Source organism: Eurosta solidaginis, chromosome 3 (assembly GCF_040869045.1).
Source record: "Eurosta solidaginis isolate ZX-2024a chromosome 3, ASM4086904v1, whole genome shotgun sequence".
Classification (NCBI taxonomy): domain Eukaryota; kingdom Metazoa; phylum Arthropoda; class Insecta; order Diptera; family Tephritidae; genus Eurosta; species Eurosta solidaginis.
In genome coordinates, this window is record NC_090321.1 from 257,285,549 (window position 1) to 257,304,219 (window position 18,671).

General features: G+C 38.6%; 2 protein-coding genes across 2 annotated transcripts in view; both read left to right on the forward strand.

Moving 5' to 3' along the window:
- The first annotated feature begins 10,099 nt into the window (after positions 1-10,099).
- Positions 10,100-12,178, forward strand: LOC137246132 (uncharacterized). The gene is made up of 2 exons (XM_067777223.1): positions 10,100-12,099; positions 12,159-12,178. The coding sequence occupies exons 1-2, from the start codon at positions 10,803-10,805 to the stop codon at positions 12,176-12,178; spliced, it is 1,317 nt and encodes a 438-aa protein (XP_067633324.1). The 5' UTR covers positions 10,100-10,802.
- The window catches only part of esn (espinas), a 158,026-nt gene continuing 151,258 nt past the window's right edge, over positions 11,904-18,671 (forward strand). Inside the window, exon 1 of the mRNA XM_067776072.1 lies at positions 11,904-12,973. Within this exon, the coding sequence (XP_067632173.1) occupies positions 12,306-12,973 (668 nt within the window). The 5' untranslated portion in view covers positions 11,904-12,305. The remainder of the gene's footprint in view (positions 12,974-18,671) is intronic.

The window sequence follows — 18,671 nt, forward strand, 5'->3', positions numbered from 1 at the left end:
AAATTCATTTCTTATTTATTGCCATATTGACAATGAATGAAAGTATTTTGGATTTTTTGATTGCATCAACGAATTGTCTCCGCGGTATCCCGGTTGGTGTGTCGAGCACTCGTACGCCTTAGACTAGGGCTGACGTTGATATGCTCCACCTTAAAGGCGTTCCATTCCATACATTGTACTTTCCAACAAAAGATGCCAATATGCTTTCCAATGTTTGACGCCTAGCGTCAAATATCCGCCTTGAATTTGGCAATCCTTAAGCTGCAGTTATCCACCTACGTGTGTAACGTACGTATACGTATGCCGTACGTACACACACTTGAGCGAAATTTATGCCCGTAGTGGCAACAAAAAAAATGTTGCCATTGACCTGTTTGAATGCATACTTATGGAAACATCAACATTTTCTATTTTAATTTTTGATGTTGTAAACGGCTGGAATTAATATTAAATAAGTATAAATAGATTACATATTTATAATCTGCACTTTCACATAATTATTTCGAATTATTTCCACAATTTTTCAAACTTTTATTGGATGTTTTTCATAAAAACTGCAAACGGTCAAAAATTAGCGCACAAAAGTTTACTAGGAAACTCTGTCTAGTGAGAGAGCGATCAGCTGATACGTTCTTATGAAAAAATCAAATTTGCTTTAATTTCTACGTTCCGGGCTACGTACGTACGTGCGTTGAGTTTTCGTTTACATTGCACATTCACAAGATAGGTCGTGTCAGCTGACACGTTTTTTGTACGTACGTTCGTGGGTAACTGCAGCTTAATTTGTGATAGTAAGTTTTATCGATACTTTTCCAAAAATACTTGAGTATTTTGTATTCGATACTTTTTCCAAGTACTGAGTAAAGTATCAATACTCGATATTTTTCCCCGATATTTTACCAAGTGCCGATGGTCTACATGTTTAAGATCAACAAAGTTCAGTCCATTCACACCATAACTTGAGCATAAAATGAGATCGTCGACGATACGGTAAAAGCTCCGCACTCAATTTAACCCAACTACACATGGAGTACGTGTTTATTGTCCAGAATCTCTAGCCCCAACGAAATAATGAAAAGCAGCTAACTCCATAAAATTTTAATAAATTTAAATAGAGCTTTTTCGTTCTTCTATGAAACTTTATTGGATGGAGTTAGCAGCTTTTACAGCATCTTTGACGAGATATTGGTATTGAAAATTGTCGAAATCAGATTATATCCACGCCCTCTTTGGGAAATGGAAAAAAGGAACAATGCTTTAACAAATAGTGATGAAGTGGGGGAACTTGACGAGTAAAAAAAATTACGAGATACAATATAACTTTATTAAAATTTTATAAAATGCGAGTGGAGCGGCTCTCATTAAGCAGAAAAACATTTAAAAGTTTTGCAAGCCATACAACAAAATCGATTGATATCTGTTTGCAATTTGGCGGAAATGTGGTCTTTGGTAATATATATAGATCAGATCAAAAGCGGATTAGGACCACGCCTACATTGAAAAAAAGGTGCTTACAGTTTTAAACTTAAAGAAATTTCCAATATATATATATTTGGTACGTAACAATACTTCCAGTAGAGATATGGTAGTACAAAGTACAAAACTTTAAAAAATAAGGAAAATCTTTATGATCCCCTTCTATTTAGTTAATTTCTCCAAAAATTGTTTAGTGCCATGGAAAAAATACTTGACGCGATTTAACTTCGAGGATATCTAGACCAATCTTCTCCTCCAGCTTGCGTCGTTCCATTTTTTATTTTCCTTACAAATTGAGGGGCAAGACCTGTATATTTCATGCCGGTTCCTAACGGTATCTGCAAGACAGAAAAATTTTCACTGGGAAGCATCCATAGGAGAAATACACTCGTGCTTTCGAAACCTCTGCCGAGGGGTGGCTCCGTTTAGAAAACCTGGTTGTACAGGTATAAGGGAATCGAGATAGATATAGACTTCCATATATCAAAATCATCAGGATCCAAAAAAAATTTGATTGAGATATATCTGTCCGTCCGTCCGTTAACACGATAACTTAAGTAAATTTTGAGGTATCTTGATGAAATTTGGTATGTAGGTTCCTGTAACTGTTTTCTGTGAAAAAGGGCGAAATCGGTTGAAGCCACGCCCAGTTTTTATACACAGTCAACCGTCTCTCCTTCCGATCGGCAGTTAACATAATAGCTTGAGCAAAAATCGATATATCTTTACTAAACTCAGTTCACGTAATTATCTGGACTCACTTTGTATTGGTATAAAAAATGGCCGAAATCCGACTATGACCACGCCCACTTTTTCGATATCGAACATTACGAAAAATGAAAAAATTCTATACCAAATACGAAAAAGGGATGAAACATGGTAATTGGATTGGTTTATTGACGCAAAATATAACTTTAGAAAAAAACTTTGTAAAATGGGTGTGACACCTACCATATTAAGTAAAAGAAAATGAAAAAGTTAAGCAGGGCGAAATCAAAAGCCCTTGGGATCTTGGCAGGAATACTGTTCGTGGTATTAAATATATAAATAAATTAGCGGTACCCGACAGATGATGGTCTGGGTCACCCTGGTCCTCATTTTGGTCGATATCTCGAAAACGTCCTCACATATATATCTACCACCACACACTTTTAAAACCCTGATTAATACCTTTAATTGGATACCCATATCGTACAAACACATTATAGAGTCACCCCTGGTCCACCTTTATGGCGATATCTCGAAAAGGCCCACACCTATAGAACTAAGGCCCATTCCCTTTTAAAATACTTATTAGCACCTTTCATTTGATACCCATATCGTACAAACAAATTCCAGAGTCACCCCTGGTCCACCTTTATGGCGATATCTCGAAAAGGCCCCCACCTATAGAACTAAGGCCCATTCCCTTTTAAAATACTTATTAACACCTTTCATTTGATACCCATATCGTACAAACAAATTCCAGAGTCACCCCTGGTCCACCTTTATGGCGATATCTCGAAAAGGCCCCCACCTATAGAACTAAGGCCCATTCCCTTTTAAAATACTTATTAACACCTTTCATTTGATACCCATATCGTACAAACAAATTCCAGAGTCACCCTTGGTCCACCTTTATGGCGATATCTCGAAAAGGGTCCACCTATAGAACTAAGGCCCACGCCCTTTTAAAAAACTCATTAGCACCTTTCATTAGATACCCATTTCATACAAACAAATTCTAGAGTCACCCCTGGTGCACTTTTATGGCGATATCTCGAAAAGGCATCCACCTATAGAGCCAAGGCCCACTCCCTCTTAAAATACTCTTTAATACCTTCCATTTGATACACATGTCATACAACCACATTCCAGGGTTACCCTAGGTTCATTTTCCTACATGGTGATGTTCCCTTATTTTGTCTCCATAGCTCTCAACTGAGTATCTAATGCTCGGTTATACCCGAACTTAGCCTTCCTTACTTGTTTTCTACTAAATTCAAAACATAAGATCAAATTAAAAAAAAAAGAAAAGTTGTTTCACTTTTGATAAATCTTCCAAAATACTCAGTTGGATCGAGTATACTCGATACTTTTTGCTGAGTCCGAGTGATTTATATGAGTACCGGTATCGAAACTTTTTTATTAAGTTCTATCACTAATCTCAATCCCTTATATAATGCTTAAAAATTAATCCAAAAAGAGTTACATAAGAAGAAGATTTTCAGTGTAATAGGAACTCCTATTTATGGGTCTGATAGTACTTTGATTAAGGCCCAAATGCTCTAAATTAATCGGGTTCGGGGTAATTTTTGTATCTTTTAGCGCTCCGAAAAGAGCAAGATGTGTGCTACTTAAGTTTTCATATCTTTAAACTCTCTTAATAACAATATAAACCCGCTCTAATATCACAAAGTACTTGTGTTTTCATCTACGCCATTATCGTACTATGAACATTTATCCAACGACAGACCAGAGTGTAATTTTCTAAAGTAGCAATTTTCATAAATTTTAAATGCCATGATAACTCATCCACACTTTTTACTTGTCAGAATAATTTAACATGTCAAAATTTAAACAATCTTACTTCAAAGTTAGTCGATGTGTCAAATACTTTTTGTCTAATTACAATCCCGAGCCAAATGTTCTAGTCTGCAGTGTACCATTTCTTAGATCTCCTGCTCTATTCGCTCTCCCCTTCAACCATCCTTAGCCACCTTGTCTGCACTTTTTCGCCTCCTTCCCCCTTGTTCACTTGTCAGTAATTAAAATATTTCCATTTCTTATTTATTTGTTTGTTTAATTTTGTAGAAGCAAAGCTAGTTTAAGTTTCTAGTCACAGCAATACTCATACATACATACATACATAGGTGGTATATCCTTATAAAGCTGTGGCACAGAATATAAAAGTACATAGCGAGTTTCAAAGGAAAACAATTTGTTTGCTTGTTGGTTGCCAAAGAATTTCACTTTGATTCACTACCGTTACTAATTAGCTAAATTAATTACTAACGCTTGAACAAAGCGTGTAAATATTTGCTTTAATATACTAAATATTCTATTTCTACTCTTTTTGCAGCAGTGATTCTTAAAGGTGCAGCAGATGCAAAGACTTGTGAACTTATTTAGAATTTGTGCCAGTATTACTAATTGCCGAAGACTTGAATGTTTGGAAGGTGAGTACTTTATTTGGAATTTAAATGAAATTAGTTTCGAAGCAGTTTTTTATTTATTCTTCTTTTTACGCTTAACGCCATGGCGCGTTTCTAAGCAAATTTGATAAAATGCGCCAACTGTTTCATCATCTCGTTCAGAGGCTCTTTTCAGGAGCACTAATGGAATAGACATTTTTCTCTTCCTAACTTTTTTGAAGCTCTTGGGTCCCTTTCATTTAAATTTTTTCAGCCTTTGGAAGTAATTATTATTATTATTATTATTATTATTATTATAGTTATTATTATTATTATTATTGAAGCACTGCCACCTTTGTGCAGATCTATTGCGCATGACCTTCCAGCCTAATTTTGTATCTGGAGGCGTTTGATGTATCTAAGTGCCACTTTTTTACTCCATATCATATGGGGATTAAGAATCGCACCATCTAGATGGGAGCGTCTCTACTTGGCCAGAGCGACGCATTCGCAGAAAATGTGAACCGGCGTTTCATCCTCCAGCTCACAGAAACGACAAATTTGGGCTCCGTTTTGGGCTCCGGTCATTACGTTTTCAGGATCCTTTACCATCTTACTACTCTAGATGTCTACTTATAAGACTAAAGCCTCTCGATAGTAGAAGATCTATTTTAGCGCTGATATTTATTTATGATTTGATAGGGGGCACGATTGACTCACCATTTCTTTTGGAGCGTATTCGCTTCAATATACCATCTAGAACACTTCGAAATCATGATATTTTTTTATTGGATAGGGCCAGAACGACATATGTCGCTAATTCGCCTATTCCTAGGGCATTGAAGGAATTCAATCTTCTTACTAATGCCAGGGAAATTGATTTTTCAGTAAATAAATCAAAGTTTAAACTTATATTAAATGACTTGATATGGTAGATAATATTGAAGCTAATAATTTGTAAATAGTCTGTAAGAATTTTTTAATTTGTCCTAGATTTACTTTGAAATAAATAAATAAATAAATAAATAAATAAATAAAAATTTGGGTATCGGATAGATTTGACTTACTTAGGTGATATCGCAGACCACAGTGTCCCATATAGTACCCAGTGAGAGCTCTTAGGTCTTCCCTGCTTAGATTAATGAGTTTGGCTGATACTTTCGTTTCCGGAAGTATAAACTGTTTGGCCTGTTTTTGCCCTGGGCGCCGTCTGACCTCTGAATTGCTTAGTTTCTCAGTTACTTATAGTGTCCCTGGTGTGTGCTTTTGTAAGTCCACAAAAGGGCTCTGGACAATAGAATGCTGCTATAACACCCTGCTTTGCTATGTTATCTGCATGTGCATTACCTTCCTGTCCCTGATCTCCGGGAATCCATCCTAACAAAAACTTGTTTTTCGCTCCCAGGTCATTAAGGATTTCATTCATCCACTAGCTTAGATATATAGGATTGCAAGGCACGCAGGGCCGCCTGGCTGTCCGACATAATGTAGATGCTCTTCGATGTTGAGCCTCTCCGCAGACATTCCCTACCGTAGACATCTATTGCAGGGATTTCTTCCTGATATACGGTGGGGTAGCGTCCCATTGGTATCAGTTTTTTGAAGTTCAGTCCATAGATGCCAGCTCCCTTTCTTCCGTCATCGAATTTCGATCCATCCGTGAACCAGACCTCTGAGTCAGGGTCATTATAGAGATTCCCTGTTTTCCAGTGAGTCCTGTCCACAATGGGCACTTCACAGCTCCGTGAGATTCTTAGCTTGGGGGGCATTAAGTCACGCAGTTGTAATGTGGGATTTCCTATGAATTGTCTTATTACTTCCATATGTCCTGTCATGTTTTCAGGCTTCAACTCTGAAATATTTGGAAGTCTTAGTGCGCCAAGTGTTGCCTCTTTCTCTATCAGAATAGGGAAGGGAGGTATTCCCACTAAAGCACTAAGTGCATCAGCAGGGGCCGTTCTCATCGCACCCGTTATGCCAATGCAAACTAGTCGATGCAGTTTGCTTAGTTTTGCTTTTGCCGTTCTTGGCGTGGCCTTCTGCCACCAAACTGGGGAAGCATAGGTGACTATTGATTGGCCTTACAACAGTATTAAATGTCCAGTATACCATTTGTGGAGATATTTGGAAGTAATTAAAATAATGTTTCCTAGTCGGAGAGGTCGTGGAATCTTTGTTAGATGGACTGTACCTACAACTTCGTTGAGTTTGTATGGCTCTTCTTCTTCAAATCGATTGCATCTCAACTAATGCTACCATACATCTACATTTCTGCTCCATACACATGGATGGGTATTATAAAAGTCTAATAGAGTATTAGGGAGATCAACATAAACACACCCCTTCTATGTAGAAATCAATTTGCCTAGCAATAAGGAAAACCAACGGAAACGGCTATTTACAGCCTCACGGAAAAATCTAAAAGTATTTAAAGTCTAAAAATATAGTCCTTTGCTCTTTTATCTCAGGGGCTTTCGATAACACGACACATCAAGCTATGATTGGCAAGTATCAAGGCCTAATGGTCAGTCGCTGGATGCTACTCATGGTAAAGAGAAACAAAGTTGTATCGGCCAGTCCACTAATAACCCGCTCGGTGCAACCCTCACACTGAGAGAAGTGTGACCGTCTAAAATATAAAATGAAATTATTTCCCTGAGCAAGGGCATATGGAGCCGGATCACTGCAAGGATTTGCTCGGAGGATGATCATTTTTCAATGATACTGAGCTTGCGACTGTAAAAACGAAAATGATTTTAATATCATGCAGGAATCCCTTGACCCCATCGTTCTCCTCATGCTTCATACCTCGCTTTGAACTGCATCATGACGATGATAACAACCAGCCGGACTTGGACACCTGACTTTTAGGAAAAAATTTCATGATCATAGCTCGTGGTAGGTTCGCCGTGGCCGTCATCATAAAAGAATTGTCCGTTCCGAAACTCGATGCGATTTTTCATTGGACCTTGTGCTTAAATATTGTATCCCACACACACCAAACTACCCTTGATATGAGATTACTGGTGTAATATTCCCAAAGATTGTGGAAGAGCCCACTATTGGTAACCTACGCCGTTGACTGCTTCCAAGCTGACCTTGCATCGAATGTAGTCAGACCAGCGACCAGGCCGACCGCGCAAATTTTAAAGGACCGGAAACTCTGTGGTCAGGAATAAGTGCCATAACACGTGCAGTGCGACTAGAAAATATAGACAGGCGTTAGGCAAGAGCTACATGTCCATAACTTTTTATTTTTATTTTTTTTTATTAAAAGATGCTGTATTCGGTTGATCCGAAAATTACTGAGTATAAAAATAATTACTGTATTCGCGGTAACTTTAGAACTCTGAGAAATAGAGTGTAAGGGCAGAACTGTGACTGTGAAATTTTTCACAAATCAAATTAAGATTTATATCAACTAATTTTCATCGTAACACTTTCCACTTCGTCATTAATCAAAGTTACACATTAATTCTGCATCTAAACAGAAAAAAAAATATTCAAGCATTCTAATCCATTTTTCACTGCGTAGCTGCGGCGTTGCACGATCACCTGCCAGCAGCACAGCAGCCCCATTCAATGTCCAATAAACTCACCAACAAACTCTAGCATCAATCATAGCTTTAAGCCAAAAAAAAACAACAAATACAAAAACTGCAGTGCAATCCTTCAGCTTCTTTAATTGTGTCAAACGACCTCGAGCAGTCATTGCAGCGACAGCAATTACTTAAAAAAAAATAGGCGCGCTCAACAGAAGAAACGTACCAATACGAAGACCGAGACCTAAAGGCTAAACAAGAGCATGGGTTAAGGTGGTGGTTGCGGAATGTTGTTGTAGTTTACATGTTTTGAGAGGAGCGCTGGATCAAAAACCAGTTAACAGAGAGTGAGAGGGTTTGAAATAGTCGGGAAGAGATTTCTCACCACATGATAACACTAAGCGCCAACCAGTGGTGAGTTCTTTACATATGAGCGAGAGAGAGAGAAAGAAATATAAATGTTGACAGAGAGAGTTTAATGAATAATGCGGCAGTTACCCACGAACGTACGTAGAAAAAACGTGTCAGCTGACACGACCTATCTTATGAGTGTGCAATGTAAACGAAAACTCACCGACGTGCAACGCCCGTACGTACGTAGCCCGGAACGTAGAAATCAAAACAATTTTGATTTTTTCCGTAAGAACGTATCAGCTGATCGCTCTCTCACTAGACAGAGTTGCCTAGTAAACTTTTGTGCGCTAATTTTTGACCGTTTGCAATTTTATGCAAAAACGCCTAATTAAAGTTTGAAAAATTGTGGAAATAATTCGAAATAATTATGTAAAAGTGCTGATTATAAATATTTAATCTATTTATACTTATTTAATATGTATTCCGGGCTTTTACAATATCAAAAATTAAATTGGAAAAAGTTGATGTTTCCATAAGCATACATGCAAAATGGTCAGTGGCAACAGTGCTTATCTGTAAACAATACACACACAAATATGTTATGTACATGTACACGGACGCACACATTGATTCCTACGGGCTTGAGAGTTCGGTAAAACGTGCTTCGTACGACAAACGTCCTTACGTACGGCACACGTCGGTGGGTAACTGCCGCATAAGTATGGGCATTTTCACCACATGAAAATATTACGCGCTCACGGCTGATGAATAGAATACCGAAGATATGAATTAAATTGCAAGCATTGAGAAATGAGAATTTGTTAGAATTTTAGAGCATGGCTTGGTTAGCAGCGCACCTGTTTGTGCCACAAAAATAATTCATTGGTGGTGGATTAAGCTATACGCGCTATTGCAAAATTAGTGTCTAGCGCGATTGCTTGTGACTACTTTGTGCGCAGATGAGCAGAGAAAAATTATCGCGTATGATTTATGTTACTGTTTGGCATGGCGCAACGATACAAGGTGGCAGCATGGAACAGCTGATTATAAACTTTTTTTATTTGATTTGATACATCAACTTACGGCGCAGTACGATTTTGACATTTGTCAATCGAATTTACAAAAACAAAGTACATGGAATTTTTATTTATGTTTGTGGGTATGTCACCATGCTGCCACCTTGTATCATTCCGCTATGCTGTTTGGGTACTTACCTCAATGATAGTGGTGGATATGTTGACTAACAGTTTCGTTTTGTATTCATACACCTGCTCTGCAGCGCATGCTTCTGCAGCGCTGCTTCTGCATTATTTTTGAAACTCAACTTTCTTTTCAAAATCTTCTTAGCTAAACAAGGTTGGGTGATCGTTTTTTTTGTTTGTTTATATGCTGATCGCATACCACACTGCTGATCTCACCACTTGTTGATAGCGTTGGTTATATTGGTGTGTTGACAACTATAGCCCCTGCACCACTTGTTGATAGCGTTGGTGATATTGGTTTGTTGACTACTATAGCGCCTGCACTGCCACTTTGCTGATGATCGAGATACCAACAAGTGGTTAGTTTACCACGAAACATTGGCGTATTTAGATGTACATTTAAAGCGCGCGCGGTTCGTAAAAAAACTTTCTACACGCATGCGCAGAAAGTAATTTTTGGTTTAGTTTGTGTAAATGACGAAAACGGCAAACATTTACTACATAAATAACATACGTTTTACAGCGCAAATAATTTTAATGTTTACGCGATATCAAAGCGGATTTATTCTTCGCACTTAAATGCATGCGGCGCACGTAATTAGAACATGATCGCGCGCTGATCGCTTGTGTGTTCATATCACAATAATTGGCATTGACTGTAATTGCCTGTAGGCTGGCAGACGAGCGCTGCAAAATTTAGTATTTCGGTCGATCGATTTACAATTACAATACGAAATTGGCCGCGCGTGCAACATAGATGGGAGTGCGCGGTTGTTTTACTGGTTTTTTGTGATTATGTTTGCAAAATCTTCCTGTTCGATTTATGTGGCATTCAACATTGTATACTGAAGAAAGGCGTGTCAAGTAGAAAAGAAACCATTGTGAACCAAATCTTATTTTTAAATTTTTGTATATAAAATTTAGTATGTATTGGTCAATAGCGCACAGAGGCGTCGGTTTGAGGTGGTGGGCGCGTGACTACGCCGCAGTGTAGCGCTAAATTGATTTATTAATATTGCAAGTAGTGTTTTGTGTTACAAACAAATTTGAAGAAAAAAAAAACAGTAAAATAATGCAGTTTCTTAAAAGGTGCTTGATTTATACACAACAGTAAAATGTCGCACGCTTTACAAGCATTGAATACAAAAACGGGCGCGCAGCCACATTTGCCATTTACCAAATCGTTGGGTCGCCGCGCCCAATTCCTTGCGACAAAAAATTGGTGGAAAATATGTTTTGTTTACGGTCATGATCCGACGAAGTTTTATCATGAAATAAGTTGTGGCATAGGCGAAACGCTGGCGATAAAAAGCAGTGAAGAAAATGAGAAACCAAAATCTAGTGCGCGGGAAACAAAACACAAAGCAAAAAGTGTACGCGCCGCATCAAATACAGGCGCGCCTGCTGCGCCACCAAAATCCGCGGACGCGGCTGTCTCACAGGATAGCAGGAGTGCCTCACAGCGTTCATTAAATGATTATGCAAAATTATTTCCACGCAACATGCCCAGCATAAGGCGCAGTCGCAGGCGTATAGGTGCGCAAAAAACATTTAATGACGCGCTTTCCAAATTTGATGAAGCGTCCAGCGCGCATGCTGCGAACATCAGAAGCGCACGCAAGAAAACATGCAGCAAAATAGGCCTGGGTGGTAGCGGCCTATTGCAACGCGTCGACAGTAGCTGCCACAAAACGAGCGTCTCGAAAGTCAGGAAGTTAACGTTGAAAAAATTTAAGGCACCATATTATAGCCAAAAGCACCAACATTACCACCGCACACCATTTACAGACAACAATACTACATTGATGAGTGAGTGCGAAAAGTTAACCGCGAACACAAATGGAACCAAGCAAAATACAAATTATAAACAAAATGGTATTGACAAAGCACAGCGGCGTGCGTGTAAAGGCAGTAGCGCTTTAGTTGGCAGGCAAGCGTTAAGTGCCGACAATGCAACAGTCACAGCGCAACCGAATATGGTCAAAGCGCGCTGTCACAGGCAATCAAATAAGCAAGAGCAGAGCGCGCATAAGCAACAGCAACAAGAAAAAACCACGCAACATTTACAAATAAAAACGCAAAAAAACCAACAACAACATCCGCGTGATTTGGCACCGTTAAAATTGTCACTGCTGCCACATGAAATATCACTTGATGCAAGCGCATTGTCACAAACCTTGCCTGCAGTGAGCGCGCCAACGGGCGCCACACAAGCAACTAATAGTAAACAATTATTGTCAACCATTGTTAACTCACTGCCGTCACCCTCGGCCGCCTCACAAACACATTCGCAACAGTCCAGTTTCATTAGCTATGATTTTAGTCGTTCCACCAGTCGCCAAAGTTGTTTTGAGTCATTGCCAAATGAGCGCTTTGACAAAGTGGAGACGCCGCGCAAACAGGCGCACATAAGTCAGCTGTACTGCGCGCCCAACAAAAAGTTTAGCTCTAATCAGCAAAAGTCACAAAAGCAAGAACACGACCAGCGTAATTTAGATGACACATTTCTTTCATCGGGTATATCATGCGGTGATGGAGAAACACAATCTGAAGCAAGTTGTAGCTCACCAACGCTGCTGCTGACGTCGCATGGTGGCGCGCGTGCTGGACGGCCTAATATGAGCAGTGCGAATGTTGGACGTTACGCAGACTATAATGTTGAAGATATTGAGGATGCACTGATTGAGGCAGAGGTAGCACAGCTTACAGCTAATTTGCGACGTGATGAAAAAGCGGCCAGGCATCGCGCTCCCAGAGCTGCAACGACGAAGAAAATTCTAAATGCAAAAGCGTCATTGCGCGAGTCAGCGGGGGAATTGGTAAGCAAAGGCGCGCAAGTTGATGGAAATAAAGTTGTCACAAATGAGGAAAAAATGTCAATAACTGTCAAAGCATTAGCAACAAAAACTACAATCAAAACAACAATAGCACCAACAACAACAACAACGAACGCCACATTGCAACCATCAACGCTTGATGTTGCTGATTTGCGCAATTTGAAAGTTTGTCGAAATCGTAATGCTGTTTGGATGCTTTCCTGCTACGGTGATTCTAATTGCAACAATGTAGCGCCCATAGCCGATGATGCGCAGCTAAGTGATATTGAGGAGCAGTTGGCGCAGTTACAAGCAACGAACGATGAGACGGATATGAAATATGTGGCGCGTGAGGCAGAGGTCGCGGCGGAGAACTCTAAAGCATGTAAAACTTCCAAATTAGTGAAAAAAGTAGCAGACTCAGCAGCAACAGCTAATATAGCAACAACAATGAATACTCAAGAAAAGCAGTAAGTCGTTACGTTATTTTGGTTTCTCTTACAATAAAGAACCTGTTTTCAATTAAGAGATTTAGGTCCAGAAATTGTTGACATAAAAATATATTAATTTATTCTTACTTCATAAAATCGAAGCTTAACTTAATAAGTATGCCTCCTACTTAATATCCGTAGCATCGAACAGCTAAATAAGATGTCAATAGTAACGTTTGATTTTAGGCCGATTATGTCGATTAGGCATGTTAAAGTTCTTTAATATATGACGTTTATGCTCTTCCACTCCAGACATCATCTTATCATTGATGTTACAGCACGGTAATCCAAAAGAACCAAATTTTCACTAGCATATTCACATTAGGGTGAAGAAAAAAGTTAGAACAATTTGTCCATGATAATGTTTGAATGTGATGATTTTAATGCTTAAAGCAAGTATCGACGCGACATGACTCCGACAATAATAGTATTTTAATGTAAGCTAGAATGAATAACAATACCTATGTTACATCATATCAACGCGCATAACCTGCTCATCTAACAATTGCTTCGTAACTGATAAGGCTGTGTAACTCTGTAAAGTGTTGAGTTATTGAGTTGACACCAAGGGTGGAGTTACTGATGCTGACACACTATTTGGTGACGGCGTGGCGCATATGGTGCCAGTAACCACAGACTAGTAAAAACTCTTTATGAGATGGCAACACTTCAACTCACTTCCTCCCTGGCTGCTAAAAACTTTTGGAGTAACATCTCTTGACAGCTATTGTGTTAACAGCCATTTAATCTGCTAACAAATCTATTCGATTATCAACTCTGATTTAGGAGCGTCGGGTAACAAGATAGAAAAGTGCTGCGGAATAGTAGAAATCACAACCAATAACATAGAACTCAGACGATTATTGCTTTCTCATGCTCTCGTGCTGAATTACCAGCACTGCTGTCATCAACTCTACGTCGCTAGCAGCGCCAATAACACCAAATTCGTGCCTGACACACAAACATCATTCGACTCATGAAACCACCAACTCACTGCCCAGCAGCGTTAAAAACTCGCTTGGTGTTTTAGTGCTAACTTACTGAGTTTACACCACAAAACTAGCGCCAATACCCAGGCTTAGTAACTGACCATGCTCTTGAAATTGCGTTATTGGCCTCGCATATAGATCTGACACACGAAATACATTTTTGCTTAAGCTTTTAACGCTTTCAAAATCTTTTTGTTTTGCCGATCTCCAAAAAGTAACGCTCAGTAGCAAACAGAAATGTAAACAAAAGTCATGTGCGCTTTAGCTGCTAGCCAAAGCTCGCTAAGTCAACAATTTTCGGCCACTTTCCCTGGTGTTTCCAAGTTGAGAAATTTCTCACATATCCACTAACACTTATTTGATTAGCTCTTAACCGTTAATTAGGTTTCATCTCGTTTTCGCTGGGACACAATAATGTCCACAGTTCTTTTTTTTGTTGTAGCAGTCCACAGAGACTGAGTGATTTTCCAAGTAGAGACGCATTCTTCGATCGTCATATTTGCTCTCTATATTTAACTACTTATATTGGCATATGAGCTCAAGTAGGTGGGGAATGTCTACCGCCATTGAGGATATTTCGGGTCTGCCAACTGACATAACATAGGACGCTCCATGGCTAGATACTCTAAAAAAATCAGTATCGATTGAACCCAATAACCAAACAAATGAATCTCTCTGTACACCACAGGAGTAACAACTGCACCTTAGATGAATTTTTAAGGAAAGCCTATGACCAGACCGATTTCAAAAACTTTAGGAACATGTATCTACATTTATTATGTGCTAGGACAGGCTTGGGTTTGACTTGACTAAGAAAGCGAGTGCCTGAAGGGCACTCATACATATAGGAGTGCAGATAAATCTGATTCGTATCAAAGAAAGTAGAGCCAAAGAAATCTTAATCGTCCCTACCTAAGCTCATAAGTTTTAGCATTCAAACAGGTATCCTCCGCTTGTAGGGGCAATACTGATTTAAAAATATTGAAAACCCCGAAGTTTAGGTTACCTCCCAAAAGTAGTACCTTTGTGTTACCACATAATCTATATCATATTGGAGTTTAAGTGGTAGTGATGGCATCCGTGTCTCATAGCAGTCGGTGGCTCAGGCTTCCGATGGTGTTATTTCACCTTATCATCCACAATGCCGTCGAATAATCGTGTTCTGCAAAGCTGTGACTAGTGGTGTAGGACTATAGTCTATAAAGTCGTATGGTCTTAATATAGCCAGGTAGTTTTATACACCGCTACCTGCTTACTATATTTCAAGGAGAAACAAATCGTCGCATGTAGTATTGCCGAATCTTCCTGTACTCTGTGGTCAACCCAGCAAACCGTTGCAAGTCTTGCTTCTCAAAATTTTGCAGACATAGGCTATCACCTTCTGAAATATAGGAAGAAATATATTTCCTCCATCAATATCTCGACGAAGTCTGCACTCAATTTAACCCCTAGAACATACTGGTGTCACAACTGACAGCATATTGTAATATGAGAAGTTATAGAAGTGATAAATAAAATAATTAAGTAATTACGAAAGATGGAAATTATTGCACACAAAAACATTTTGATGTCAAAACTGCACTTTGTGGAAAATTAGTTTTGATATCACTTCAGAAAATGTAATACTATAAAATTACACCAAATGTTTTCACATTGCACTATTTTGGTGTTAAATTTGAAAGTACACCAAAATTAATTTTGATATTACACCGAAAAGTGTTAACATTCCACATTATTTTTTTGTGTGTGAGAGTCGTAATGCGCTAGGTTAAGTTCCTTAAACTTCAATCAGGATCGATATTTCAATAACATACATTTTATTTAATCTTATATATTATTTCTAATTGCTGTTTTTATGTACAGGTCCCTTTTTCGCTCTTATTTGGAATCCAAATCTATAAATAAAGTTTTGGTTGCAAAGATGGGAATTCGGGCTATTAGCGAGCTTTGGACATTATTAGTCGTAGTGGTTTTGTTTAGCTATATTTTATTAAAATAATTTGTTAAAAATAAACGATTGTGAGTGAGCACACAAAGAAATCTATATGTTCTATGGCACTATTGTGAACATTTGATTAGAACTAACACTGCATTACCGGTAGTTGCTAACATTCGCCAAATGGCAGCGTAAGCGCATGTAAGTTTATACATGTTTGATTGATAGAACAGCTGATTTCTCTTGATATTTGATATGATACTTTTATATTTGTTGCGCAAGATGGGCGGGTCCGGCTCGTTTTAACATAAATAGAATTTTCGCATTTCAAAATTACGCTTCTAAAAATAGCACAAACATGTTCATGGAGCGCCTGCGAACAACAATGCATGGCTTTGATACATGCAATCATAGAACAATTTGAACGTGACTTTGATCGAATCTCTCTCCCAGAAGAAAATTCTTTTAAGAGATTTACAAGGTATAATCTAAACAACTGTCGCCTTGTCCGTCCTGATGTCGTGTTATTATGCTTTGTGCTAAGCAACAACAAAAAAAGATGAAGAATTTATATTAAACAACAAATTCTCAGTTGGTTTTCGGTTACACAGTTTTTCTTAACTAGGATAGTCGGTTCAGGAATACTGTTTCTCATAAAAAGGCTTGCAACATGTTTCAGAGTTTTCAAGAATCTGTGTCGATTTGTTCAATTTCGATCTACACAGTCCTTACATATTTCATATATTTCACAAACCAGACACCGCCATTGTCTTCGAAAGATGCCTATTAAAATCTTGGAACTACATTACCTTATTTATCGATGTATATTAAGAAAATAAATATTTCCGCTACTTTATTCGCTTACCCTAACACAGCATAGCCACAGGTCGTCTGCACGAGAACATTTACATTTTACGATCAGTGAAAGCTATATTTTATTGTATATGGTGTATTGTATTTTCAAAATAATTTTTATAGCTTACTATAAAATTGTTATATAAATCTTTTGTTTATTTATTATTGCATTTGAGACTGCTGATTGCATAATATTGGTTTTAAAATTTTTTGTGGATGACCACCAATTCCGTGCTACAGGCGGAAATCTTTTAAGAATTTTTTTGCAGTTTATAGTTTAAGTGTTCAGGCCATCTGACAAGCTCAGAAATAATATTTTATGGATATGTAAATCTTACTGAAATAATTACTTACACGCATATGTATGTATATAAGAGATCTTGCAGTACTTTCTTAATTGTTTTGTTTGTGTGATGACAACTATGTTAACGAAGTGCAACTGTAAGTTCAGTGTTCGCCCTCCTACCACTCAAGTGGTGAGTCGACCATCCTTTTGCTACTTCTACCAAGCAAGATTGCAAATATCTTTTTTGTTTTAAAAGGAATTTTGCTTCCTTAACAATTATATGGAAAAGAAAATAATATTGAAGTTGTGCATATTTTTAAAGCTCTGAAGAATTCTCTGCGCACCTTCCTCCTAGCTCGTTTGAATTTCCGTCTAAAGAATCCACATTTATTGGGAGAGAGTATTGACAATAAAAAACTACCAGAGTATATTCATCATCATTAATTAGCTTTTAGCCGCCTTAGCGATTTTGATCGTTTCGTAACAAATCACGTGAGCTATCCCTGTTCAGCGATAACTAACTCCAATTGGCAGCACCAAGGGAGGTCAGGTCTTCTTCCACCTGCCTCTCCCAACTCAGTGGAGGTCTCCCCTGCATTTGCTTACAAACTGCTGTGTCTACTGAAATACTTTCTTGGCCTGAGCGTCTTTGTTCATTCGCATAACATGTCCTAGTCAGCGACGTCTTTGGGCTTTTATTAGCTGCACTATCGTCATATCTGCGCAAAGCTCATGAGTATACCTCCTTCGATAATTGCCACAGGCATCACGGACAGGACCTAAACATTTCCAGAGAACTATTCTCCGAACACTCCAAGAGCCATCTCATCTTCACTCGACACCATCCATGATTCCGAGCCATGCATCAAGACCGGTATGATGGGCTACTCGAAGAGTGCGATTTTTGTTCGTCGAGAGAGGACTTTACTTTTCAATTGCCGACCCAGTTCAAAGTAGCGCTTGTTGGCAAGAGTTAACTTCCGTTTGATTTCTAAACTGACATTGTTTTTGCTGGTAATGCTGGTTTCCCAAATAGAGAAAATCCTTTACAGACTCGCGCCTTGGCAAAGGCCGATTCTTTCTTGCATGACAGCAAATACTTTGTCCTGTCCTTATTTACAGCAAGAGTCCCTTTTTTTACTTTTTGTCTAGTCACGAGAAGACAGAACTCACAGCGCGCTTGTTCAAGCCAATAATATCAATATCATCAGCATACGCCAGTACTTGTACGCTCTGATAACAGATTGTACCGACACGGTTTTGGTCTGCTTACTATCTTTTCCTGAATTATGTTAAAGAAATCGCACGAAAGGGAGTCGCATTGTCTGAAGTCTCGTCCAATCCATATAAGACAGTTGGTATTGCAGAGCCTTATTCACTTTGCAGGAACTTAAATTCAGACATATCAGCATGCAAGCAGTTATTTTCGTGCTGCTTTGAAGTGGGCGAAAAGAGGGTGAATGTCGATTCTCTTATCGTGAGTCTTCTCCAGGATCTGACATATCGTGAAGATCTGGTCGATAGTAGATTTACCATGTCTGAAGCCTGATAAGGTCCAATCAGTTGCTGACCTTGAGCTCCCTTTTAGACTTCTATACTGCTCTGAGTTTA

Coding starts and splice junctions, on each gene's coding strand:
- LOC137246132 (XM_067777223.1), top strand. CDS start 10,803: ATGTCGCACGCTTTACAAGCATTGAATACAAAAACGGGCGCGCAGCCA. Junction 12,100..12,158: donor GCGCAAACAGGCGCACATAA/GTCAGCTGTACT, acceptor AAGTCACAAAAG/CAAGAACACGACCAGCGTAA.